The following is a 26,540-nucleotide window of genomic DNA, read 5'->3' as shown; positions in this document are numbered from 1 at the left end:
AAGCATTATGACCTAGATACCCTGGAAATGCCACCTTTCCGGCGACAGGCTGCCGTTTCTGGCTTCAGGCCATCCCGTATGAAGACTTCTGCAGCGCTGCTGTACTGACGGGAAATTAAAAACCACATCTTGAAGGAGCCGCACCTGCCTGCTGGGAGGCTCGGTGCCAGACTACACTGCTTCCTTGATTCCTGATGCATATTTAGCCTTGTTACAGTAACACAACAAGGTGACAGAAAATAAATAAAATTAAAAAATTCCACCAAAGAAGGTCAAATGTTTCACAAGCAGTGAAGAATATAAACCAGGACACTTGTCAGATTTGTTTTTTTGATGACCGGCAGACTTCAATTTGGCACATTGGACTTGAGTTTCGGTGCGACTGGTAGTTTGACATTATTGGAAGCAAACACAAAGCTAACATCTAGAAATCCAAAGTGTTTCACTATTATCTCCCACACCTCAACATTATATAGATCTAGATCAAATCTTTTTATGCAATGAGCCTACATATCATGCCAAGTGTGACAAGACTTCCCGACACAGAGAACTTCAGTAATAAGACACTCTTTTATGTAACCGTGTTCACGGGCTCGGTCTAGATCACCGCAGACATGTTGATGTGCTTCATTCTTCCCACAACTGATGATTAAAGCTCCATTAAGGTGTCAGGATGTGATTCTGATGATGAATTTGGATTTACTTTTCTGACCTGAAGGAACTTGTCAGGTTATGAGGACTGATATAAGGAAGTCCCTACAATTTTATAGTCAACTCAGTCACTGGGTGCTGGAGGTGAGGTGAGGTGGAGATCAATATGAAAAAAGCAAGGCTACACTTTGAAAATGTCACCAGATCATCTCAAACTGGGTCATTGAACTATGACAGCACAGTGTAAACCACTAACCCACAGTGCAGCTCACATGGTTAAATTACTAGGAAAACACACACGGGAGGATTTATCCGACTGCTCTTTGTCGTTGAAGTTGACTTGATGACCAGATACCATGAACCCACTCAGAGGGTTCACACACTGCCGTCACACACCTCTCCTGCACTGTGCGACGTTCCCACAGCACACAGAGGATCAGGGTTTCTTTTTAAGAAACTGTTGTTCTGTATTCAGATATAGTACATTCACATACAAAAAACCCACAGGAGCTCAATTTCTGTGAATTACTGAGATCGATTCACAAAAAACTTACAAACTTATGGTCTGTTTTTTTTTTAATTAATACATTTTCTATTTATTGTAAACTTATTTCCCTCTGAATTGTAACTGACATTTTCCAATCTTAACATCTAAAATCCCAGCTTTAACAGTCAAACTGGAAGAGAAGACAAACATTTCTCTGCATTTCACTTGATTACAAAAAGACAAACCCTCTCCATCTTCAATAATGATGAAAACTGTGGTTTTAGTCTTTTCCTGCATGACTGCAATACACCTCCATAAAGAAGGCACAGCTTATCTTCTCACACAGTGACCGTGTCACTAAACTTTATACCAGAATTTTCGCACAGCGTTGTGTTTTGTTGGCTGCAAGTCATGAAAAAAAAACAAACAAAAAAAATCTTGTCAAAGACAAAATGAAATATTCACTAAACAATAGTGGCAACAACTCTCAACTCTTTTATAGGTCTTAATAAAAAACCCGTAGCAGCGACTGCTTTATTAGACAGATATAAAAACACCTGGAGGACTGTATCTTGTACGGTGAATCATGTATCAGTGTGGTTTTAATAAACCCGTCTGCAGCTGGCAGTGGTTTCACCCCAAACAACAAGACAAACCAAAATTAAAAAGTGTGTCCGACTGTTTGAGTAGAGGTGGTTACAGTTTACATGGGAATACCGAGTCCTCAGTGTTTTGACCTCTGACGTTCTGACCTTTTGCTGGTGTGGGGTGTGTGTGTGTGTGTGTGTGTGTGTGTGTGTGTGTGTGTGTGTGTGTGTGTGTGTGTGTGTGTGTGTGTGTGTGTGTGTGTGTCACCACTGCAGGTGTAAGTGGGGGTGCTGGTGCAGCTGACACACCAACTCCTCCTCTGTGGGCTCCTGGATCTGCTCTCTGCAGATGAAGAGAGATCAGTTACACTCCGACAGATCCGTCTTCTGGCAGCAGGAGGAGAGCAGAGCTACCTGAACATGAGCTGAACCGAGGTCTCATATCTGATCTTCTCTACGTCTGTGACGGAGCAGCTGCAGCTGCGATCCCACTTGTAGATGAAGTTCTATTTGGGGAAAACAAGGCACAAAAAAGTGCTTAAGCAATTATTTTCACAATAAAAGTCCATTTAATGTACTGATTTACTGACGATGTGTGGGAATGGTAATCCTGCTCAGTGCCCACAGACAACAGGAAGCACGTTTATATTAAGAGGGAAACTACCTGAAGTCACTGGAAAAAATCTAATCAGACAGAAAGTTTGAACACAAAAGCATTGTAGTCTTTATCAAGATGGAAACATCTACTATGAAATATTTTTGTTTCCACTGGATTAATTCAACGTTGCGCCACTGGTGGCAACAGGGAAGAAGCAGAGGCACAAATATCAAAACAAAGCCACTGATTCTGCAGAAAGATGATCTGATACAGAGCAAGTCATTGTATTTTCTAACTCATGTGACTAAAGTGACAACTAGAGACACATTAAGAAACGCCATAAGATTCAACTTTAAATTCCACTTTAAAAAAAAAAAATTTTTTCGGGGGGATAATTTTTCAGTAAACACATCGATATCCTCCCAGAGAAACTCTCCTGACGTGAGTCTGTGAGTTCAGACTGAGGGCAAAGTGTCACTCCAACACTGGTGAGCATAGTAATAAATAATCTGGCCTCTGGACCTTCCAATCCTCTGAAGCAGAAACCTTTCCAACTGTGTCACATCTGTTGTTGTTGCTCAGATGTGAATATCTGAGAAGCTGATCAGAAGCCATGAAGTGTCACTGAACGAGTTCAATCAGGGTGTGTTTGTTGCAGTTTGCCAGATAAAACAGCCTCGTGCCGTGGAGCTGACAGGCAAAACAAAACGCATGCGGAGTTGAGCTATGTGTGGTTTTCAGCTCACCTCCAAGATGAGCGCCACGAATAAATTGACCCACATGACGGAGGAGACCAGCCACCAACTGACAAAGTAGATCTTGGACCACCTGGGAAACAACAGCCATCATCCTGGTTACCATGGAAACAATCATCAGCGGCTGACTGATGTACAGGTGTGTTTCTCACTCTGTGGTGTATCTGCTGTAGGCGTCCATGAAAGCCTGCCAGTTGTTAACGATCATCACGTCGTACAGCAGAATGATGGCTGCCTGCGGAGAAAAGAAGCAATGTGCTGACCGTGTTGTTGTTGTGGGTTCTCAATAACCAAACCTTTACTTAAAGAGGAAGGTACTTTATACAGAGAACTTACTACTTTACATTTACAGACAGGAACACCTCAACATGTCAGGGCCCTGAGGTTAATCTACCCACAGACCCTGAGCGCCCCCTGCTGTCCATACGTATAAACAGCTTTCACATGAACCACTGCTACTGGGCAAATACACGTTTGCTGATATCATTACCCTGATGTTTAAGAGAAAGGTTATATTTCAATCCCAGACAGGATCATTTTTATCATCAATAATAAGTAGGAAGTCCAGCTAGAGCTGGATTTCTGTGCAACTCACAGCAAAGTCATCAAAGTTGTTGGGCCAGTAGTTGAGCTGTTCGTAGGTCCCGCACTCCACACTGAAGTTAGAGGTGATGTTCTCCATGGAGCTATTCGAGATCACACTGACACCGCACGCGCACGCACGCACGCACACGCACACGCACACGCACACGCACACGCACACGCACACACACACACACACACACACAGAATGACTCACTGAACCAGCAGATGTGTCTTCACTGACCGCAAGGCGTAACAATCAATCATGTAATCATGGAAAAATAATGCAATATCTGATAATACTGTGATAACGTTTTGTTTTCTATACAATAAAACATATAATGTAGGAGCTTGTCAATAGTATAATATTGATTCACTATTACATTTGACTTGCCATGTAATAAATTATGAAATGATCAAAGTATCAATAAAAAAACTGCAATAACGATATGTAAATAATGGTTGCGTTTCCTTGAAATAAAAAAAATAAATAAACTTTGCAGATTATGTGCAGTTTAAGTTTTATGCTTTCTGTAAGTTATGACCAGTTTTATTAGCATTTCTGTCCACATGGTGTCAGCTCAGCTAATGAATGAAGGTGTATGAGTAACTTAGAGGAAGAAACATAAAACTCTGGACCTAAACTGATCTGGAAAAAACAATACATTTATGAACCGATGATTAAAAAAACTTTGCAACAAAACCAAACAGCAGATTCTTTTCGAGTAGAAATTTTTTTAAAGGCTGCTGATGGAGTCGAGCTACAGCGGAGGCATGCTATTCTCCTCAGACAGGAGCTGAGAGAAAGAGCAGCAAGGCTTATCTTGACTGTAGCATCAAGCACATTAAAACTGAAGTGACAGCAACCAATCTCCTGAGTTTGTTATCAGTTAAGAACACGAACAAAAATATTGGTGTTTCACTATGTTACCACATTTCACATCATTTGTTTTTTTATTTAAGGTAGCTATAAGAACAAATGTTAGAGCTTCTCTCAAAGCGGCTGAGCTGAAAATGGATGAATTAGACCATAAAATCAGACGGTTTTCTACATGGAGGTATAGTGCTGTTGTAATATCTTTTGGGTTCAGAACTCAAAGCTTTCTGGTTTTCATACCTTATATCTGGTGGAGGCTTAATGGCTCCTTCAAACAGCCAGATCCCGAAAACTGCAAACACGTAGTACACCACCTGAGGCGATCACAAGGAGCCAGCACAGAAAGTCATGATTCAGTATTTCTCATTAAGTGTGTCTATATCATGATTTCACCTGTTTGACAGCAAAACATGTCAAATATTAAAGTATTTCCACTCGTAGATGTAAGCAGTTGAACTTTAACATGTCTGTGATGGACGCTGACAGCAGAGAGAGCACAGTATTTATCCTGTGGTGTGTTTGAGGAACTCACCACCAGAATCCCTGCAAACGCTCTGAGGTTCTTCACCAGGTCCAACAGTGTGCTGGCAACCAAAGCCATGAGCTGCAGCGAGACCAGCGGAGAAATGAGCCACAAGGACACATTCTGCTTGTATTTAGGCTGAAGTGTCTGTAAATGAAACTCTGTAAAGCTCCCATCAGCTGCAGTTTTACATCTTATCCTTGATCAATATTCTAACTTATAGTCATTCAACTACGAGCCTCTTCAGCAACAACGCCAAAGTCATCCTGTATCAACATTTCAGCAGCTGGGACAATACAATCATTTTATAATTTTCTTTGACAAAGTGAAAATCTCAAATTAAAACTCACAAAAGAAATAAAGAGTAGACTTGTTCCTACACTCCTTTTCAACACTTATACACCTTAAACTGAACACTTCATAGTATTTTTTCCTATTGCATACATGCATGAGAATAAATGAAATTAAATACAGAAATTAAGGAACAGTGCAATGCCTTTGAGCCAAGTTTCCATGCATAAATGATCACAAACAGACACCAAATTACATATTTAACTTATTCAAAAGTCACTGATGACAAATAAAAATGTTTGCTTTATTTTCATATTTCTATATTGTGTGGAAAATACAATCAGTTCTTTAAGCTTCAGAAATAACAACACTTAATTTGAATTATATTATGAAAATAAAGTTTTTATCATGAGTTAGGTGGCTAATTGAGCTTCATTTGGCAAAATGGAAGAAACTTTTTTTCCCCCATTTGATAGTTGGGGCACTGTAAAGCACTTTTAATCCCTCCAGTCTCAGAAGACTATTCTACAGGAAGTGCTGAGGCAGGTCTGTTCTTGTGCTTTGCAGGATCCTCAGCAACGTGTCGTGTTGCTGAGTGCTGGTGGAGGATCGGCCCACTGAGACAAACCTTAATATCCGGGATGATGCGCAGGAAGCGGAAGACGATCAGCAAGTTAACCAAACGAATCATCTCCCACAGAGATACGGCACTGCGAGAAGAGGGGTCGTCCCTGTGACCACACACACACACCACACAACACACACTTCTGAATGGAGATAAAGTAGATGATAAACACAGCACAGATAATCTTCTACAGTGGCTGCTGTCAGGGTATGTTTCCGTGTCTTCATGTTGTGGTTGGTAGATGAACTTTCAGCTTAAGAGACTCCAGGTATGTTGTCGGTGTAGCATTTATTAAACCTATCAGAACATCTGAGATCCACTCTCAAAGCTGTGTGTGCATTTCTGTTATGAAGGTTGGCTTTTCAAGCACTTGAAAAGTGAAAATGTTTGTTAAAGCCAAAGGCTGGATACATTTAGTATGTAACAAAAAAAAAAACATTCCCTGTGTTTAAAGAAAAATGAGAAATTTCTGCTGCCAGATCATGAGCCATTCGATTCCTATATTGGGGATTACATGTAAACAGTAAAGACTGTAGACTTACAGAGAGATGCAGGCACTGAATAAACAAAGAAAAATGTGATCAAATTTAGCAAACTTCAGCTTTTTGTTACATTTCCTCAAAGTCTTGTGTTATTTTCCAAACCATTTTGCAGAGTAAACAGTGATTTTCACTTTTGTGAAAATTCTTTGTCTTTACTGTTTATTGGTGAAGATTTTGTGGCATTTTTTCAATTTCAAATGAATGTAGTGGTGATCTAATCTCGGCCCGGATGGTAAAAGTCACCTGGTCGACTCCTCTTTCCTGGCTTTGTGACATGAAGCTGCCAGACGGCAGATCAGATACAGAATGTTCAGGGAGTGGAGAGAAACTGCAGCACCAGCACTTGAACAAACATCTGACTTGACTTGACTCAATGCCAGTTATACTTTCCGATCAGGAAGTTCCACTTCAGGACCAGGATGTACTTGCAGTGAACTCTGACCCTGCATGACCCCGTCTGACAGTTCATTTGTGTGAGGTGAATGAGATTCATCACTGCTCAGTCCAAATTAAGAAACTGGACTTTAACATGCAAACAGTCGCAGGAAGAACAGGTGGAAATACTGCAGAAACCTACCAGTGAGGAAAGGGGAGCCTGTACGTGATCAGTATAGTGATCTGTAGGATCTGAGGAGCAGAAGCAAAACAGAGGATCAGTAAAATGTGTGAAGCTGCAAATTAAAACCTGATAAAACTCTCTGAGCGGAGTTACCAACAACAGGACAGTGAGGATCCCGTCAAAGATGTTGTTCCTGTACGACAGGTAGCCTTTCCAGCCCAACGCAAAGATCTTCACACACATTTCAAACAGGTAGTAGAGGATGAAGCACAAGTTCATAATCTGGAAGATTAAAACACACACATTGTGAGATTGGTTCATCTCAGAGGTAGAAACTAGCAGGAGGTTGGACGGATCAACCTTTTTCCATCAAAGGCAACGAATATTGCTCCAGCTGCCAGATGACATCCAGCTGTTTGGTTTGTTCTGTATTATTAGTCTGTGTTCCTCTCAGTCACAAAAACTCAACATAACTCAACAAAAGTGGCCCACCGTGAACATGATGAGCTGCTCGATACAACCTCATCAGATGTGTAATCAGAAAAATAAACATGCTGCCCAGCAGGGCCAAACTTTGAAGACACTCAGCCGCCATGTCTGAGATCAGCTGGATACTTGGATACAAAACAGAGCAACAGAAGTCTGAATGTCTACAGACCTAAACTTGAGATCAGTGGCTGCAAAACCTGGAGTGTTTTTTACTTTGTTTACCTCCAAACTGTAGTTATCTCTTTCCTCTGTGGACTTCTCAGAGTTCAATACCAGGACGGTCTGTAACAATCAAAAAAATTAAATTACAATATGCTGGTAAGCTTGGTTGAAGTGTGTGTGTGTGTTGACGTGGGTGAAACTCACACAAATGCACATAACATTGGCCAAGGCCACAGCGTTTCCCAGTACTGACAGGTAGTAGTGAGCGAAGATCACTTGGAGTCTCTGCAGGACGGGAGACGAGTACTGAGGCAAGGGCGGGTGCTGGAAACAACAAACAGTTTTTAGAAAAAAACTGAGAACTGAACAAACACATGAAGTGGAGCGGCCTTTTGGGCAAAGTCCTACCTCTTTAATACGATCTTTATCGAGTTCATCAAAAATGGTCCTGAACTGCTCTCGATCCATGGAGCCCACGTCAGCGAACTGCCGGGCCGCCTGAGGGAGGCGAGCACCACAGGTAAGAGAGAAGCTGCTCTTCATGCTATCAGAGACACTTTCAGGCTGAAAACTAAAAGAAAAGTGCTGCTAAAAACACTTTGGGAACAAGTGGAGAAAGAGTTCGAAGACGTCCTGCTGAAAATGTAACACTAAAAAAATGATTCATGTTAAGGAGTTCAGAAGTTGATCTGCACTGTTTGATTGGCTCATCAAGTCAGTGTAGTACCATTACACTTTTCCCATCACTGTACCTAATTGTGTGTGTGTGTGTGTGTGTGTGTGTGTGTGTGTGTGTGTGTGTGTGTGTGTGTGTGTGTGTGTGTGTGTGTGTGTGTGTGTGTGTGTCAGCTCTGACCATAGTGATGGCTGATCTGTAGTAACTCCTGATCTTGACTCTGGACATCACCTCCAGCACAGCGTCGATGTGCACACGCTCCCTGACAGAGAGGAAAAGTCATTACAGCGGACAAAAGGTTGAGGTTGTGGCTACATTTACTTTGACAAATCACATGTATAAGAAAGAATATCTGCAAAGACAGACCACGTGGCTCCGGTGGTCTAGGTCTACCTGCACCCGCCCTGGACTCTCCTCACACTGGGGTGTGAGTGAGTGTGTTGCACAGATGCTGTTTTCCTCCTATGTACACCTCACTGCTGGCTGCACTACATATTGACCCTCTGGGATGATAAAGTTTGACCAGAACCTCTGAGGCAAACAGCGGCCCAGTTTTCACACCTATTTTCAAATATCAACAAACTGTTCTATGGATTGAGAGGATGATTCATGCCATTTTAAGCATAATTGAACTGGATCTTAGTTACATTTACAATAATTTACAGCACTGAGTTTGTTTAATGAGCACATACATGGTTTTGCTCTCTCTGTCTGATTCTTTTCTTGTTTCTATCTCCTAACCTCGACTGGAACAGCAGCAAGTCCCCACCTCTGAATTTGGTTTAGCAGAAAGTCTCTACCTCTGAAAAGAGCCTTTTCTAAAGTGGAATATTTGGATTTTCCACAGTAAAAACGTTTAGAGATGACTGTGTTGTATTTGGTTCTGTATAGTTCTTATGTCAATGAATGTCCTCACAACTATAGAAGTACAAGTGTGTGTGTGTGTGTGTGTGTGTGTGTGTGTGTGTGTGTGTGTGTGTGTGTTTGTGTGTGTGTGTGTGTCTTACTCAGCAGCTCTTTGCGCTCCTTGACAGCTGAGGACCTGGAAAGCGGCTCTGATCCCGAGTCGTCTCCTGATGATGGAGGTTTGGACGGACATCTGAACAAAGTCAAGACAGATCCTCCTCTCAGGATTTCTGCTTCTGCAGTTGTTGTGTGCTTTGCCTTTCTATATTTTGGGAGTGATTAACTGAAGTCCTACAGCGACCGTGAACAGAACATGCATGTCTCTGAACAGATTAATTTCTTTCTTCCTTGAAGAAGTGTAATTTCCTGACCTATTTTCTTCAGTTGTTGAGAGGACAGAACAATGAGTTGTGTGTTTCTCACATCCTGAGTGGTTGATCGTTTGGAAATTCCTGACCTTGACAGGAATGCCGTGCGGTATTTTTTATGGATCCCCAGCAGCCATGAATGACTGACAGAGGTCGCGTGTGCCAAATAATTTCCCTCACTGATTGAATTCTTTAGTTACAGAAAATCTTGGCTGCAGTTCATCATTTTAACCAGTTAGATAATGGAGGTCACACCTTTCACTGCAACTGTCAGCTTTAATAATGACAGGCAGGAAGAAAATCCCACTGCTGGTGTGCTCGTCTTCCAGCAGACGGCAGCACTGCTTCAGCTACAAACTCACTGCTCAACTCCGGTTTGAAAATGTTGATTTTGTCAGTGTATGAAGTCCGCACACAGTCCGACATTCTTGAATGTAGAAAAGAAAGCTGTTTGTTCTTTTTTTAAAAAAATTTAAACTACGCTTGACTCAAAACAAACTTCCGTTATCGTTGATTATTTACAAGGTTAACATGTAAGTTAACATGTAACACTGCCTTATATAACCACCTTAATATAGGTAGTTAGTTTATTCAATAAGTCCAGGTTTATTTACAGATCATGTTTTCAAGAGATAATGAGTTTATTTCTTGACAATGCCACAGTTTCAACTCTTTCAAAGTTTTTCAGACGTGTGTCTTGTTATCAGGTCCTTCTCCAGTCTTGGAGTTGGTCTCTGCTGTTTCTCTTGGATTTAATGTGCCTGATGGGAGCAGCAGTCCAGGACAAACTTACTCAGCCTGTTAACTTGCAGGAACTTTCAATGTATCGAATTCCATTATTGTGATTATTTCATTTTGGAGTGATAAGACTCAAACTTGCTTAGAAAACTATGTTCAACAAAGACGCATGTGAAGCGTGAAACTTTCCAGTGAAAGAGGACCGACTGAAGGGACGACAGCGGTTCCAGCTGTCTGACCCCTGCCGGACTCGTAACTGCATCTTGTGATCTCCGATGTGACAGAGTGACAGTAGAAGAGAAAAGGATGTTGATGTAATAAACTGGAGGTTTTCAAGAAAAAATGTGGAATGACAGTTTTTGGCCTTGACTGAGGCTGATGAAATGACTCTGAGTAGGTTTGCTGTTTTTACAATTATTACAGTATCTATCTATGCTGTTTTCACATGTGAAAAGTTTTCATCCTCTTTCTCTTTCCCAGCTGGAGGCAGCAGCTGAGGCTCAATCAGAAGAAATAAACCTTCCCTCGCGTATCTGTATGTGATGTCCAGGGAATTCTGCATGTTGTTTCAGAATACAATAAAGGAAAAATGAATCAGGACTTGTTGGGGTCCTTTTAAGGTGCAGCCAAAGCAGTTCTGCAAAACATATAAACGAAATCTTTATTACTTTGTATACTGACTGATATCACTGTCCTTATAACAGGGATGGTGTGATATGACCAAATAATTGATATTTAGGTAACCTATTTAGGTTATTATTACCAAGAGGACTATTGACTCAAGAAATATAAATTGTGAACGACAAATTTTAACACATATTTGTCTAAAAACAAAGCATTTAGATCTGTAAATGTACTTTTGACAACTGTAAAAATGGGATTAGTTACCTTCACCTGACACACAGGCAGAGAAATGGATCAAACCATCATATATATATATATATACATATACAGTATATACATATATATATATATATATATATATATATATATGTAGGAGACAGACACAATACCGCCGGGGTGGCAAGAACACAATTTTTTATATATACATATATATGTTTCTCACCAACCCGGCGGTATTGTGTCTGTCTCCTTCAAGCTCGGGTCCTCTACCAGAGGCCTGGGAGCTTGAGGGTTCTGCGCAGGATCTTAGCTGTTCCTAGGATTGTGCTCTTTTGAACAGAGATCTCAGATGTTGTTCCTGGTATCTGCTGGAGTCATCCTCCCAGCTTGGGGGTTACTGCTCCCAGTGTCGCAATCACTACTGGTATCACTGTTGCCTTCACACCCCACACTCTATCTCTTCCCTCAACCCTTGGTACTTCTCCAGCTTCTCGTGCTCCTTTTTCCTGATGTTGCCATCACTTGGGATTGCTACATCTACCACCACAGCTGTCTTCTGCTGTTTATCCTCCACCACTATGTCAGGTTGATTGGCCATCACCTGCTTGTCGGTCTGGATCTGGAAGTCCCACAGGATCTTGGCTCGACTGTTCTTGACCATCTTTGGAGGTGTCTCCCATCTTGACCCTGGGACCTCCAGTCCATACTCGGTACATATGTTCCTGTACACTATGCCCGCTACCTGGTTGTGCCGTTCCATGTTTGCCTTGCCTGCCAGCATCTTACCCCCTGCTGTGATGTGCTGTACTGTCTCTGGGGCTTCTTTGCACAGTCTGCACCCGGGGTCTTGTGTGGTGTGGTAGATCCCAGCCTCTATTGATCTTGTGTTAAGGGCCTGTTCTTGTGCAGCCATGATTAGTGCCTCTGTGCTGTCCTTCAGTCCAGCCTTTTCCAGCCGCTGGTATGTTTTCTCAGTGTCAACCACTTCTTCAATTTGTCGGTGGTACATGCCATGCAGGGCTTTGTCTGTCCATGATAGCTCCTCTGGCTCCTCCTTACTGGGCTTTTGATGTCTGAGGCATTCACTTGGCAGATCATCCCCGGGGGCCATCTTCTTGGTATACTCGTGGAGGCTTATATATATGTATATATGTATATATAAACGCACGCAAACTCGGGGACGCCTTCTGTCTATAAAATGAAGACTGAGTGACTCACCAGTAAAAACCCCTTGAACTGGTTATAGATGATGGCTGTCAGTAAATTCATCAGACAATATGTGCCTGTAAAGACGAAGAAAGCAAACACGTCACCCCAACACACCAACGATGCATTCACTGCCCTGCTTCTAGAAGCCATCTGCTTACCAATAACGCTGAAGGCAATGAAGAAAATGGAGTACGCTCTGTTGACGGAGTAGGCGGGGATCATTACTGCGGTGGGAGAACGACAGTAGAAACATTACGTTTCATCACAGCGGCGTGTGTGTTGATCACGTGCCTGATTTCGTACCGTCTGGATTGTTGGCCGTGGTGAGCAGCACCAGCAGGGAGGTGAAGGAGTTCGTCAGGCTTCTGAAATGAAGCTCCCACTCCCCGTTCTTTTTGGGGTCCTGAGCAGAAACACAGCGGGAGGGCGGATCGAGAAGGAAACATCCATCACTCACTGCATTCTTCATGCCGCTTTTAAATACACTTTTATAATATAAAAACTTAGCATCTTTAGCGTTTGTGAGTCGACTCAATACAATTCTTAAGAGCTTGTGAAATCTGAATCCAGACACAAACATTTCAGGCTTCATTATTCATGAATCATTATCAGAAACAAACCCTTTTTTTTTTTCTTTTCCCCTCCCACTTAAATTTTCTGTATTTAGTCAGACACCGTGAACAATGAGGCATGAGTGGAATCCTCTTCACTTATTCTTAGCAGTGTATTAAACAACCCTTACAGTTCTCATGAGTATTTGTGGAAGTTGTTTGCAGCGGCAGACAACTTGAGGTGTTTTCATGAGCAGCTGGGAGAAAAATCCCATCACTCTGAGGGGACTAAAAGAAAACTCAAAGAACTACGCAATGAAATGTAGTGAAAGACCGAGACCACCACCTCCCAACATTTCTCGAAGAAGCATTTAAAGCAGCTGCAAAGGCTAACTAACTTTAAGCTTGCTTTTTTTAATGCCTATAAGGGAGAATTATCCAAATATTGCAATGGTCTCTCCAGATGAAGGTGTGGATGATTTTATTACCACACTCGTCATCAGAAAACCAGGATGCAGTGTGCTTCACAGGGCGTGGCCGCACACACTGAGCTCACCTCCGTCTTAGCAAACAGCAGCATGCCGATCATGGTGAACAGACAGAGGTGGAGAGCGAGCAGCAGGATGACGCTGCAAAGACAGAGAGAGGAAAAAAAATGTGTTTGCATTCATCGCAGTCCCATCAGATCTTACGTTTCCTCACTAATCTCAGATTGCTTGTCCAGTACTGTGTCCTTATACTGGATTCAGCTTATTAATAGGTCTATTCTAAATCACAAGAATTGATCGTCAACACAGCAAACATTGACAGAGGTTTAATGACGTGAGTGAGGTTTGCTACATGAGACAGTGAAGCTCTTATTATGGTATATAGAGCATCTTGTATCGGGTGTCCATGTTTGCTAGTTTGTCACATTTGCATGACCAACACCTCACACTCTTTTTTTGTTACTGAGCTTTTAACACAACTTATATCAAATGATACAGGTGGATTTCATGCAGGACCACTAGGTGTCACTGTACGCAGAAAGCAGATGAAGTACCACTGAAAAACCTCCATCACTTCTGTTTAACTGACCGGGCAAGAAAAACACCGCCAAAAATAAAAAGCTAGACAGCAGAATTTTATCTGAAAGTGACTAAATCTGCAGCATAAAATGAAAACAAAGCATCAGAAAGAGTTAAGAGTGTGTGAGAAACTTGTAAGGGACTGTAGAGAAGCAGAGAAACTGTTACTGTGATGAACGAAATAAAGCCAGACAGAGCTGGAGGAAGAACTTCACAGATGATCAATGCTGCAGTTATGTCTGGAAATTACAAAATAAATGAAAAAAATAAAAAAAAAAAACCCAATACCCTCTCACTTCACACATCATCCCTTCACACAGTCACTGTTAGGGGTTTTAGTTGGGGAACAGAACCTCTTTTTTGTTATCTACTTTTACACTTAATGCAGAAGTAATCCAGAAAACAATGGCAGTAGCGTGACGACGGCACAGTGTCTCTCAAATCCAAAAAAACAGCCAAGGTTTTTTCAATGAATGCATCAAACCCAGTGAAAACCTTTGGAGCAGTATCTGTCTCGTGTTGTTCTGTGTCTGTTGTACCACTGCAAACACACAGCTCTAGTTTTAAGAGAACCTAAGAACTGAAGAAGATGGTACAACACACCTAAATGCAATCTACTGAAATGTAAAAGAGCCAACTGGAAGTGAGGGTGCATGTTAAAATGTCAAATTCACAGTATATTACAAGTGTGTGAATGTATTTCGGAGAATGAAAAGAACCGATGCACGATTGTTTTGGAGTCACTAGCTAGTTTGTATTTAATGAGCGACTTATCAACCTGAGAGTGTTCATCACCGTCCTTCAACACAAATCTTGCCTTTTCCCACCAACAACTGCTAGAAAAAACAATTTTACTACAGCATTAAGGAATGGAATAAGGGGCCTCAGATATCTTCAATGTGTTGCATGTTTTATGTGAGCCCGACGGGGTAAAGAGTTCGGATACCTGGCGATCTCAGGCAGAGTCCTCTTGATGCACTTCAGCGTCTTTTTCATGAGGGACGAGTTCTGCAGGAGGAAGAACGGCCGCAGGAGTCGCCGTACCCTCAGTTTCTGATGAAAGAAAAGGTTAGATTGTTTTATCACATCAGACACGAGTCATTTTAATTCACACACTGGGTCTTGGAGAGCAGACTGTACAAAGTTCAGGGTGATTTTTTTTTTTTTTCCTTGTACAATGAGCCGAGTTTAGCTGACTGAGGTGATTATGTTTCAGAAGCAACGGCAACAAGTTGACACTTCAAGAGCTGAAAAACCCAACTCAGCAACATTTGTGTTGAAATGTAGTAAATGCTTCAGTAATATTCTCCAGTCACACGGGCATGAACTTGTTTGAAAGGCTTCTGTCATATCCTCACATACATGTGCAATTTTTTTACAAATTAAAAATTCAGGTTTAAAGTTTAATTTCACAGAGTTAAAAATGTAGCTGAAAAGCTCATTATTGTAATTTTATGTTACTATTATGTTTTTAACACGTCTCAACAAAGGTTATTTACTGCAGTTGGATCAACAGTATCTTCATCATGAGAGAATGGGAAATCCTAAATTCAACCAAAATGAAGCACTAGTGTATTTAAAGTTAATTGGGGGAATTTTATTCTTATTATGAGAGAAGAGGGAATATGGTATTTTACTTCACGATACCGGGCCTGACCGAACACTCCTTCAGCGCCAGATGACACCTGAGCACTAATTGCTGGGAAACGAGGGCCTCACCTCGTCACACACCATGCTGACAGACAGCACCCAGTCGATGAAGGAGACCGAAATGACCACCGTGTAGCCAATCAGCCACTTGCTCTTCCTCAGCTCCTCCCAGCCAATCAGATAGCTCTGAGGACGCAGGGGACGATTACATAGACGATACCGACTACAAAAAACACGCAGCAAGATGAATGAAAAGCATCTTCAGATCACCTCAACTTACCTTGACGGCAAAATCCAGAGCGAAGATGAGGAGGCAGAGCAGCTCGATGCCCTCGGTGAGGCCGCAGGGCGGCTGCCAGGGGTCAGAGCGATACCGGGGGTCCGATGAGACCGACAGCGAGGACGGGCGCTCCACGAACGCCAGCAACAGCACCAGTGCAATGTTCAGGCCCAAACCCCTAAAACAACACTCCCAGAGGTTAAAATGTGGACAAGAGGACGGAGGGACGGCAGAAAAGTGAAGGACAGGTCCTCTTTAGTGAGTTTCAGCAGTTCACTCATTTTCTGTGAATAATATAGTTTTTCCACATCAATATTTCCTATTCTATTCATGAAATAGTCTAATTCACTCCGTTTCAAAAAATGCTTTTATTAGTCCTGTCACTGCTTTTAGAAGAAATCTTGTGTTTAATGTCTTCTTGGCCTCCTTCCACTCTGAACTGTGCCACCCTTCCACATACAAACGTTGAAATCTAATCCAACTGATGCTCCATAAGTGGTTCACTGTTGTGCAAGTTATAAAGCACGGTGTGTCTATAAGTTTCTTATCATTTACGAATGTTAAAACTGTAGCAAACTAGCCGAGTTGCTCTTTCCGGGTGGCAGAAAGGCTTCTCGTTCTCAGACTGTCGCCCACTGCACCCACAAAACACCGCAGCTCAAAGTGAGATGACTCATGTCACGCTGCTGTTTAACAGAAAACACCAAACAGCGAGGAGAAACCGTCTCACCCGACCACCAAGAGTCAACACCATCTAGTCACACACTTTAAAACAAAATACTAGCATGGATGGAGGTGTCAACAACCTCCTCTGGACAACTAAACATAATGTGAACAGTGTGAATACAGAACAATGTCACCGTACATTGCTTTGTTTTAATGCCGATATGTAAAACAATAAAAGAAGAGCGGTTTCACATATGGATGATAACAGAAGCGTATTTCACTGTGATCAACAGGTTCTTCATCAGTGATTTCAGTGTGGCTGAAACGTGAGTTGTACTTTCATTAAATGGAGTTTATTCTGTTCAGCTCCATAATGAGTCGATCATTTTCACTGAAGCGGTTTATCATGTGAAAAATACAAGTAAACTCGAGCTCAGATACAGTAAACAGTTTCATGCTCAGTCGTAACTTGGAATTCTGGACTTGCTCATATAAAGGATATTGTTGCAGATAGCTCATTTTGGATCCATAGCACTTTTTTACTTTGAAAGGTATGGCAAATATCCTTTTTCAGTTTCATATTGCACTTGAATGCAGCGCATGTGTTTTCTGCTATTCTCTACCAGACATACACTGCTGTGTGATCTGTGTTTTCAGCGAATGATAACAATGATTTTACATCCCAGTGAGGATGCAGTCCTTGTTACAGAGCGTGGATCTGAGGCTGAAGAGCAGAAAAGGAGTTTTATTAGTATCATGAGTCTTTGTGAGATGAAGCTGGTCTCCAGCGGCAGGAGCAGACTGAGTCTGGAGTTTAACCGAGTTCCCCAGTGAAGTGAAGAAAGCAGCCGGGGTTCCAGGAGCTAATCGGGCAACTGGCTGAAGTTCATAGTTTGAAAGGCTTAGTTTTTCAACTTTCGTCCTTTATCACACTGTGTAGCGCCATAAGAAACTGATCTGACAAAGAATCAATGGTCTTCATTAGTATTGCTCTATCTCTCTTCATACTATGCTCATACGTTGAGTTTTGATTGCTCTTTGGGATAATTTTTCTTAGATTAGCCTTCTACTGCCATTTCCGATTATCCGGAAGTTCTATCCACACTTTCAAAATAAAAGCACGTATCCATGAAAAACGTGAGGCCTCGACCAAGAGGTAAGAGGTATCTGATGGAATAATGCTTTGTTTTCAAATTCTCAGGAACTCCGTGTGAAGGCCGCTCTGTTTTGTCTGAAGTCACTTGGAAACAGCGTCTGCTAGTCTGGTGAGATCTAGCTATATGAGATGGCATGGCCGGAAGTCATGCCAGAGTCGGGTTGGATTCTCCTCGGGGCAACAGCCTTGCTCTCAATCAGCTGATTTGTGTGTGCTTCCTCTGCATTCCTCAATAAATCCTCCTTGTGCAGCGTCAACACCTTGACTCGTCATCTTTGGCTCTGATTGACCAAAAATTCCACAACAGTATCCAAACACAGACTTCAAACTTTTTTTTTGAGACAAAGTCCAGCCGAATGATAATTATAATAACAATAATGAAAAGAATAATATCATCACTGATCCATTTAGTACATTGCTTGCTCTATTAAGAGACCATATATAGTCCGCAAAAATCTGTATCCCCCGCCCCTGAGAATGGTCAAATCATAAACTACCATCATGAAATTTATTCTGTGATCATTCCCGTTTCAGACTGATATTGGAGAGTTTCAAAGGACTAGCTCACTTCTTCCCTAAGTTACAGGGGGGTACTACAAATTATTTCAGGGGATACACTTTCTATCGGGGGTAAGTACCTTGGCACAACACCGGTTGATGGCAACACCAAGAGAGATGACTGTAGTGCGACCGTTGGGACGCAAGCTGCCGAAAACCCCAAAGAAGAAAGATCCCACAATGGCGTCACTTAATTCGCCTTATCATTTATTGACGAACTTACTTTTGTAGCATCTTTGCTGTACTTCTTATTTTTACATTGAGTTCTGTGAGTTCCTATGTTTTCACGTAACCTGAATGCATCGCTGTGGCGTTAGTGGCTGGGAGGGTGGCGGGACTAGGAAGTGAGCGTGTGTGTGTGTGTGTGTGTTGGAAAAGCAGAGATTTAGCAGCCTCTCAGCTATATTTTCTTGGACTGTTGCTTTGCAGCAATGTTGCCGTGGTTAAGGCCACAGACGCTTCTGAAGCTTAATAAACCAGCATTAAGAATACAACTCATCTTCCGCCCTTCCGGATCACTGGATGTTTCATAATTATATTCCGGTGTGTCTTATGGCCCGAAAAACACGATATGTAGTAAATGGGGAGAAAATCAGCTGGCTGTGCAGCAGCAGCCAATAAACACCACCTGAGGAGAACACAAAGGGAGGGCAAGGAGGAAAAATGGCAACACTGGCCCAGTGTGGTGGCCAGGGTGCAGGATGTGACCGTTCTTGAGAATTAGAAGAAAAAAATGCTTACATTTAGTTTTTTCAAACGGCGTGGTATCGGTACGGTATCGGCCGATACTACACAGCCAGGTATCGAAAAAAAATGGTATCGGTACAGCACTAATAAATATTTAGCCCAATTTATGAACAATGTGTGTTTTAATAAAAGGTAAATTAAATGAATGCCTCACTGGCTTGACACAGTTGAGAAACAACTTGATAATCACGATGTTTTTCAATTACCGTATTGGCCCAAATATAAGACAATGTTTTTTTCCAGAAATTGCGTCCTCAAAAATGGGGTCGTGTTATAATCGCGGACTTACGGTAGATGGTCAATACCCATCCGCGCCGCTAGATGGAGCCAAAGTATCACTGACCAGAGAGCGAGTGGAGCGATGAAATGAGATCAAATGATCTGATGAAAAATGGCGGATCATCTGGAACAAAGGGGCTGAACGCTGGACAACTGAGCAAACAACAGAGGCGAAGTTATGATACCAACTTCAAACTGATGGTGATCAACGCAGCAGAGTCATCAAACAACTGCCAAGCCGCCAGGAGGTATGGTGTAGCAAAGTGCCTCATTCTTATTGGAGAGCACAGAAAAAACGCCTACAGATGCTAACACTATGAGAAAAGCTTTCCGTGGTCCTGAGAGCGACGCTTCAGAGAGACTGATAGAAGGGTGAGTGAATACGTCTCTGAAAGACGGAAAGACGGAATGCCCACCGCCAGAGCCTGATTCAGCTGAAGGAACTGGGAAGTTATTTACATCATTTATGCAGTTTTGACCCCTTGAGGTTCTTATTTGTTGCTTATTGTTTCTTATTTTGAGAAAGAGAATATATTTTTTCATTTTATATCTCGTGAAATGTTATCTCAGTTGTGAGTTTTTGAGTTTATAATAATTATATAATAAAAAGTTGTCTTATGAGTGACCTTATTGTCTTCAGCATTTTTTTTTTCTTTTTTTCACAAAATGATCTTTGAAAATAGGGGTCGTGTTATAATCGGAGTCGTCTTATATTCGGGCCAATACGGTACTTTGTTGACATGAGTGAACAAAGTCGTGTAACTTAAACTGAAGAAGCTCCTTTATTCTAAAAGCAATCACTCTTCAAACATTTTGATAGAAATAATGAAGCGACACTCAGCAGGAGGACTGAGGAAACGTACCACTGACATATCCTGGAGTAGTACCATCGATACAGGCGCAGTGAGCCGGCATCGACCCGGTGGTTAATGGAGCGGTACTGCAGGAAAACACAAAATGAAACGCTTCCTTAATTCACTGCTGCAGGAAGTATTGTGGGAAAAGGCCACAATGCAGTATGTAGATTTAGAACACTTCTCAATCTGGTGAAAGCCAAACTTATAGTACATTGCATTTGTGGTTCACAATTATCAACATTAGTGCACTTTATCATGTGATGAGCGTGAATGCTGTTTTTAATTGAACTGTACTTCCTTTACAGCAATGAACTCGCTTGTGGGAAGTATTTAACAGTTTCTCTCCTGACCCGAGTGTGTAACAAGTCCCAACATGACTGCATTATAATTAGCAGCAATATGACCAAAGTTTCAAAAGAACTGTTTTAACTGGGGGAGTGTGACTGTATTCACCTGAATGGCGTCTTCAATGAAGACAACAGCCTGTTGGATGTAGAGCTCCTCATCATCTGTGGAGCGGAAGATAAGAAGAACAGACAGATAAAAGCTTTTTTCTGAGATACTTCTGACAACAGAACTGGATTGACTGGAAGCTCAGACTGAGCTCTGTGTTTTCAACAGATAAAATGAGAACTGGGATACGGCTCAGCGGTGAAAACTTCCTTTCCTAAAACCGTGGTTTAGCACTACCCAAGGCTGAATCAATCCAGACAAACACAGGTCTCCACGGCAACATATGCTGCAAAATATCCTGTTCAGGACGTGGTTTTACTCCGGAAAAGATATGACCGATCAGTTCTCAAGAAAAATGAATTACTGTTTTACCTAAACAAACAAATTACCCAAAAAAAAAAAAAATTAAAAAAAAATCAAAAAATGCAGTGAAGTGTAAAATGCTTCAGAATTTAAATGAACTTAAGGCATAAAGAGTGAACGCCACAGTGTATCACTCCGTATATCTGGCAACACATTTAATCCTTTCGATACTTCTGAGGCCACGTGCTCGCTCTCTCAAGAAAACGTGGACACAAGAGCCAAGTTACACCAGGAAACACAGAGCTGCAACAACTTTTTGTTTAAAATTTGGCTGTTATGTTGCCAACTGTTTTTTTTTTTTTTTTTTTTTATGTATTGAACACACTCTTTCCGTAAACTATTTAAATATTGTCAGAGACTTGTTCTACAGCTGTCGGTGGTTTTACTTTATATCTGCAACCATTTCAGCCAGCAGGTACACAGATACAGACATGATGACTCACACACACTCACACACACGCAAAACACAAACACACACACTTGGCTGGTGACTTGTTGCGTCACAGCAGGATGTGTCATAGTGGCGGCTGTGGGTGTTTCTGACAGAGGAACGCTTCAAACTGCAGCAGTCTGCCTGAAACACACGCACACACACACACACACACACACTTCTCACACTGCTGCAGCAGCACTGACAACCCCCACAACTCACCAAGGGAAATCCTGACTGACCTTACAACTTCACACTATCTTCATGAGCTGTGAAACAGCGTTACTTCAACCCTGCATAATGCATGTATGAATTTCACTGACAGCATTTTTTTTTCTTTTCTTTTGTATTTCTTCACAACACAGAGGATTACTTGGAATGAGTGACACATCAACACTCATTCCCACCAAACACTGCCAATAATGTGTTCCAGTTTCCTCTGAGTTCAGGATTGTGATCCGTTTTTTTATTTTACAGACGAGACTGTGAAGTGTTATTTCCATTAAGTGACCGAAGGAACAAATGAGCCTGGCTTCTTCCTGCTCCAAAACAAGATGTCACCTATAGTTTGAGATTTTTATGTGGATTGTGTGTCATTTTTCCCTTCAGAAATTGTCCAAAAATTTCAATCACTGAGTTCAACGCTGATTTCCTGAGCTTATTAGCACTGCAGTCACGAAGTAAACATGACTCTGAATTATTTGAGGTGCTGCAGAACTAAACTTTCTGAATCTGTACTTTGTTTCAGCACCGCCTCTTTGCAGCCTTGCTATTTATTGCTGAGTTAAGTAGCAGGACAGAAGTGTCGTGATCAGAACACACAAATCAATAGATTAAGTAATAAAGAATGTGTGTTGATAACAATGTATGTTGCTATTGGAGGAGCTGGATAAAATGGAATAAAGAATTCCATTGTTGTTGTAAACGATCAAACCAAATTCACTTATCTCCTTTCTTTCTAATCTCACTCATAAAAGTCACATTCAGATCATCAGGTTGATTCAGCAGTGAACTGTTGGCACAGAAAACACACAGAGGTGAAACAGCTACTGTTTCTGTGAGTGTTTCACAAAGTGTTTCACACACTTTGTGTGTGTGTGTGTCGAGGAGATGGAGGGTCACACACACACACACACACACACACACACACACACACACACACACACACACACACACACACACACACACACACACACACACACACACACACACACACACACACACACACACACACAGTCTTGTATTTCTATCCTTGTGGGGACCGTCCATTGACTCCCATTCATGTCTAGCCCCTAACCCTGACCCTTACCCTAACCCTAACCCACACCACAACAAAGTCTAACCCTAAAGAAATGTTTTTGCACTTTTACTTTTTTCAGTAACAACAACATGGTCAAGAAAACACTGTTTCTCCTACTTAGGACCGGAAAAAGGTCCCCACAAGGCACGTCGTTCCACGTTTTGCTATCCTTGTGGGGACATTTGGCCCCGACAAGGATAGAAATACAAGAACACACACACACACACACACACACACACACACACACACACACACACACACACACACACACACACACACACACACACACACACACACACACACACACACACACACACACACACACACACACACACACAGTGAACGTCCTCTGTACTGAGATCAGGTATCGGACTGGAAAGTCGTCTCACACTGCTCGTCCGGTCCTCACACTCAGAGCGTCCTTCACTGGCAGACAGGAAAGTCAGCTCCAACATCAGCGATGTGAACAGGTGAAGGAGAGACAAAAAATCCCTGATCCTGATTATTCCATTGATTTTAAACTTAAGGCAGCAGTTTGAGTGTAAAGTGTTGTTGGTGTGCAGAAGAACTGACGAGGCCTGACATTATGAGAACATGAGTGGAATATAACAAATACGAACCTACTGATGTCTACACCTTACATAAGAATAAAGGTTAGACTATCAGCTGAGATAATGCAGATGTGTGTGGGTCAGGAAGGAGGAGTTTTAGATATTAACTTTTGTCAAGCCTATAAAATGTTGCTGTTTCTCAAACTGTATTTTCTGTCATATCATTAGTTTAACCCTGTGATTTGTTGGATCTGATCACTAATGATGCAACTGTTATTATTGAGCCAATCCTGTAAAACCACAGCATTTCATAAAACTTCTAAAGTTATTCAACAAGAACAAAAACAAGAGCAATGTGGTTTATTGGAAATATCTAAACACCAAACGCAGCCCTTTCTAGGTTATTGGTTCATGTCTGACTATAAAGTTAAACTACTAGAGAAAAAACTCGTTAAATGGCATCCTGGTTGTATTCCATGAGTTTCTATGAGGAGTTTGCATGTTTCCCATGTGCATGGGTGTGTTTATTCATTTGACAGAACCAAGTTTTTTGCATTTTTACTCTCTGGGCTCAACTTTATCAAATAAATACATGGAATGTTTTTAATCATCATTGGGTTTAAACAATATAAGCTTTATTTGACTGATGCATTATAGTAGGCCGAACAGAGCGTAGCAGCTCTCGCACTCACCTCACAATAACATGATCCCTGGTTTGAATCTGGGTTGTGCCTGGAGACCTTCCTGAGTGGAGTTTGCACGTTCACTACGTTTTAATCCTCCACTTCACAAACACACACCAAAGGCTAATCTGAACCGCCTGTATGTGTGATGAAAATGTATGAGGGCCTCTGTGATGAACTGCTAACCTATCTAGAGAGCAACACCTTCAGCCACACTCTGCTCCTGCTCCTCCACACCCAAAGTGGGCTGGTGAACAGCTGGTTTTATTGTATGAAGAGAACATTCATTTCTAGTGTGTTGTTCTCAGAACTGTGTGAAAGCAGCCCTTCACACACATCTCTGCTTCACTTTAAGGAAACATCTGGGTGATTCAGCAAGTTACTGATAAAGTGTCAAACTGTTAAAAGTGTGAATTACTACTGCATTCAGAAGTGTTGCTTTTCCGATGGTTTAACTTTCAGCTCTTTGCTAGTAGTTTTAATATTTGCGTGGTTTCAGATTCTCACTAATCGGTTAATGCTGGTCATGTAATCACTGAATAAATAAATAATTAGCTAAAAGTTGAGTTGCTCTTGTGTCTGATTTCATTTGAGAAAATTCCCTATCACACATTTTCCGCTGAAAGCAAACTTTCAGACTCTATGCTCTCTTTTTTTATTATTAATTTGAGTCAATCCGCTAAGCAGAGGAACAACTCACCCCACTTGACACCTTCATTCACCTCTTATGATTTCCTGTGCTTCTTGAATTTTCGCTAACTCTGCATTTTTTGCACCATATACCACTGAAAAGTCCTCTGTAAAATGTTTTTTTTTTTTTTTTTTTTTTTTTTTTTTACAGTGCCAAGCAACAAAATGTTATTGATTCTGATTCTTAGGTCCTTCAAGGTTTCTGACACTGAATATATCTGATCATGGGACTTTTTTCATGGATTTGTTAACATGCTATATACTGAGGATTAAATGGTCCCAGGAAAACTTTAGAACATAGCATACTGGAAGAATTAGGATATTTTAATGAATCCTGATGTTTTAGATAAGTTTGCTAACACAGTTAATACAGTTGTATGAAGGAGATTTGCTGAGCAATGTCAACAAATGCAATGTGAACAAACTACAAACATTTAATAACAACAGACTGTTCACAGCTTCTGGAGCCACTCTGCCGTCCTGACAAGCCCCCGGCCCCCCTCCCCTCTCACCTGTCCCCCCCCTCACCTGTGTCCCCCTCCACTCTGCACGTCTCCGCGGCCGCTGAGTACGACATCCGCCGGCGCCCCGCGGCCCCTCCGAGCCCCGCACCCCGTCTCGAGCCATAGTCCCCGTTCACCCCGTTCACGGTCCCGCTCAGCAGACTGTCCGTTTCCATCCGGGAGGTCTCCTGCCGGGGGGGCGCGGTGCGGTGCGGTGCGGTGCGTGTCCGCGCGGGACGGAGAAGTCAGCGTCCGACACAAACAAGTCAAAACAGAAAGCAGAGGCTCCTGTTTTTAGGAAGTCGCTCCCCCACTCCTCCTCCTCCGCTCCTCCTCCTCGTGGCTCACTTTACACTGCTTTAAAGGGCTGGCTCCTCCTCCTGCACGCGTCCCGTCCGCAGCAGTCACATGAGCGAGCAGAGGCGCGCGAGGAAAGGTGGACCGCCAGGGCGCGAGCTCCACCTGAGCAGGTGGGAATGCTCGGAAAACAGGTGGGACAAGTCATCCTGTCCGACTTTCAACACCTCGCGGTCATTTCCTCGGACACACAAACCAGAAACACTTAAAGGACCGGTAATGTAAAAAAAAGTTTTTACAGAAATGGGGAATATTTGCGGTGCGTGGTGCCAATAAAAAAAATCAAGAAAAGTCTCACACACACACACACACACACACACACACACACACACACACACACACACACACACACACACACACACACACACACACACACACACACTCACTCACTCAGCTACTTGAACTAAAACTCAACCAATCTCTTAGTTCTTAGTTCTCTTAGAATTTAAATCGAATGTAAACACTCAGCAAGAAAAATGGAACCAAATACTCTTTAAAAGCAGAAAGCTGCATACAAGTCAGTATTATCTTCTATTTTATTTTAACTGTATTCGACAGTTTTTGTAATTTTTGCTAAATATCTTGAGATTCAGAGCCTTCGCCCTCCCTTTATTCAACAGTCTTAGTACACCCAGATGTCTCATCAGTTGAACTAAAGTAGGTTTTAACTAAATACATACACAAAAAAAAAAAAAAAACTCACAAGCTGCATTGCAACTGCTACTTTGAGCCTGAGTAACTCATAAAACACTCACGACTTTGCTTCGGATTTCCCGCAGTGGACGGTCTTTCCATATCTGGACTTTCTTCTTGGTGCAGTTCATACCCCAACTCATCAATATTTGAATCGAACAGTCGAGCTTATGAAAATAAAGCCCCATTCAGGAATTCATCACTTTGGGGGCAGAAAAATTGAAACAAAACTTAGTTC

The 26,540-nt window shown here is 42.0% G+C and overlaps 1 protein-coding gene across 2 annotated transcripts; it reads right to left on the bottom strand.

Moving 5' to 3' along the window:
* Positions 1-1,172: 1,172 nt before the first annotated feature.
* On the bottom strand, positions 1,173-26,540 carry tpcn2 (two pore segment channel 2). 2 transcript variants are annotated; one of them, XM_030082948.1, is made up of 25 exons: positions 26,365-26,540; positions 20,733-20,788; positions 20,286-20,362; positions 16,017-16,194; positions 15,806-15,922; positions 15,033-15,139; positions 13,576-13,648; positions 12,772-12,871; positions 12,627-12,692; positions 12,478-12,542; positions 9,412-9,503; positions 8,585-8,666; positions 8,137-8,226; positions 7,933-8,052; positions 7,789-7,848; positions 7,231-7,359; positions 7,096-7,145; positions 5,980-6,082; positions 5,070-5,141; positions 4,778-4,851; positions 3,674-3,779; positions 3,231-3,313; positions 3,070-3,151; positions 2,140-2,231; positions 1,173-2,068 (listed from the first exon to the last, which is right to left on the bottom strand). In XM_030082948.1, exons 1-25 carry the CDS (start codon positions 26,402-26,404, stop codon positions 1,990-1,992), a joined length of 2,193 nt encoding a protein of 730 aa, XP_029938808.1. In that variant the 5' UTR covers positions 26,405-26,540; the 3' UTR covers positions 1,173-1,989. The 2 variants fall into 2 exon arrangements, with proteins under 2 accessions (XP_029938808.1, XP_029938717.1); XM_030082857.1 differs by lacking the exon at positions 26,365-26,540 and adding an exon at positions 25,278-25,565.

Source organism: Salarias fasciatus, chromosome 1 (assembly GCF_902148845.1).
Source record: "Salarias fasciatus chromosome 1, fSalaFa1.1, whole genome shotgun sequence".
Classification (NCBI taxonomy): Eukaryota; Metazoa; Chordata; class Actinopteri; order Blenniiformes; family Blenniidae; genus Salarias; species Salarias fasciatus.
Note: the sequence above shows the minus strand (reverse complement) of the source record. Positions and strands in the feature narration are given on the sequence as shown.

Excerpts from the sequence above, each read along its gene's own strand:
- tpcn2 (XM_030082857.1), bottom strand. The coding sequence starts at position 25,428 with ATGGAAACGGACAGTCTGCTGAGCGGGACCGTGAACGGGGTGAACGGG. Across the intron at positions 12,872-13,575 it reads TGCTGTTTGCTAAGACGGAG|GACCCCAAAAAGAACGGGGA; the intron begins GTGAGCTCAGTG and ends GTTTCTGCTCAG. Across the intron at positions 8,667-9,411 it reads GGAGCGCAAAGAGCTGCTGA|GGAGCGTGTGCACATCGACG; the intron begins GTAAGACACACA and ends CCTCTCTGTCAG.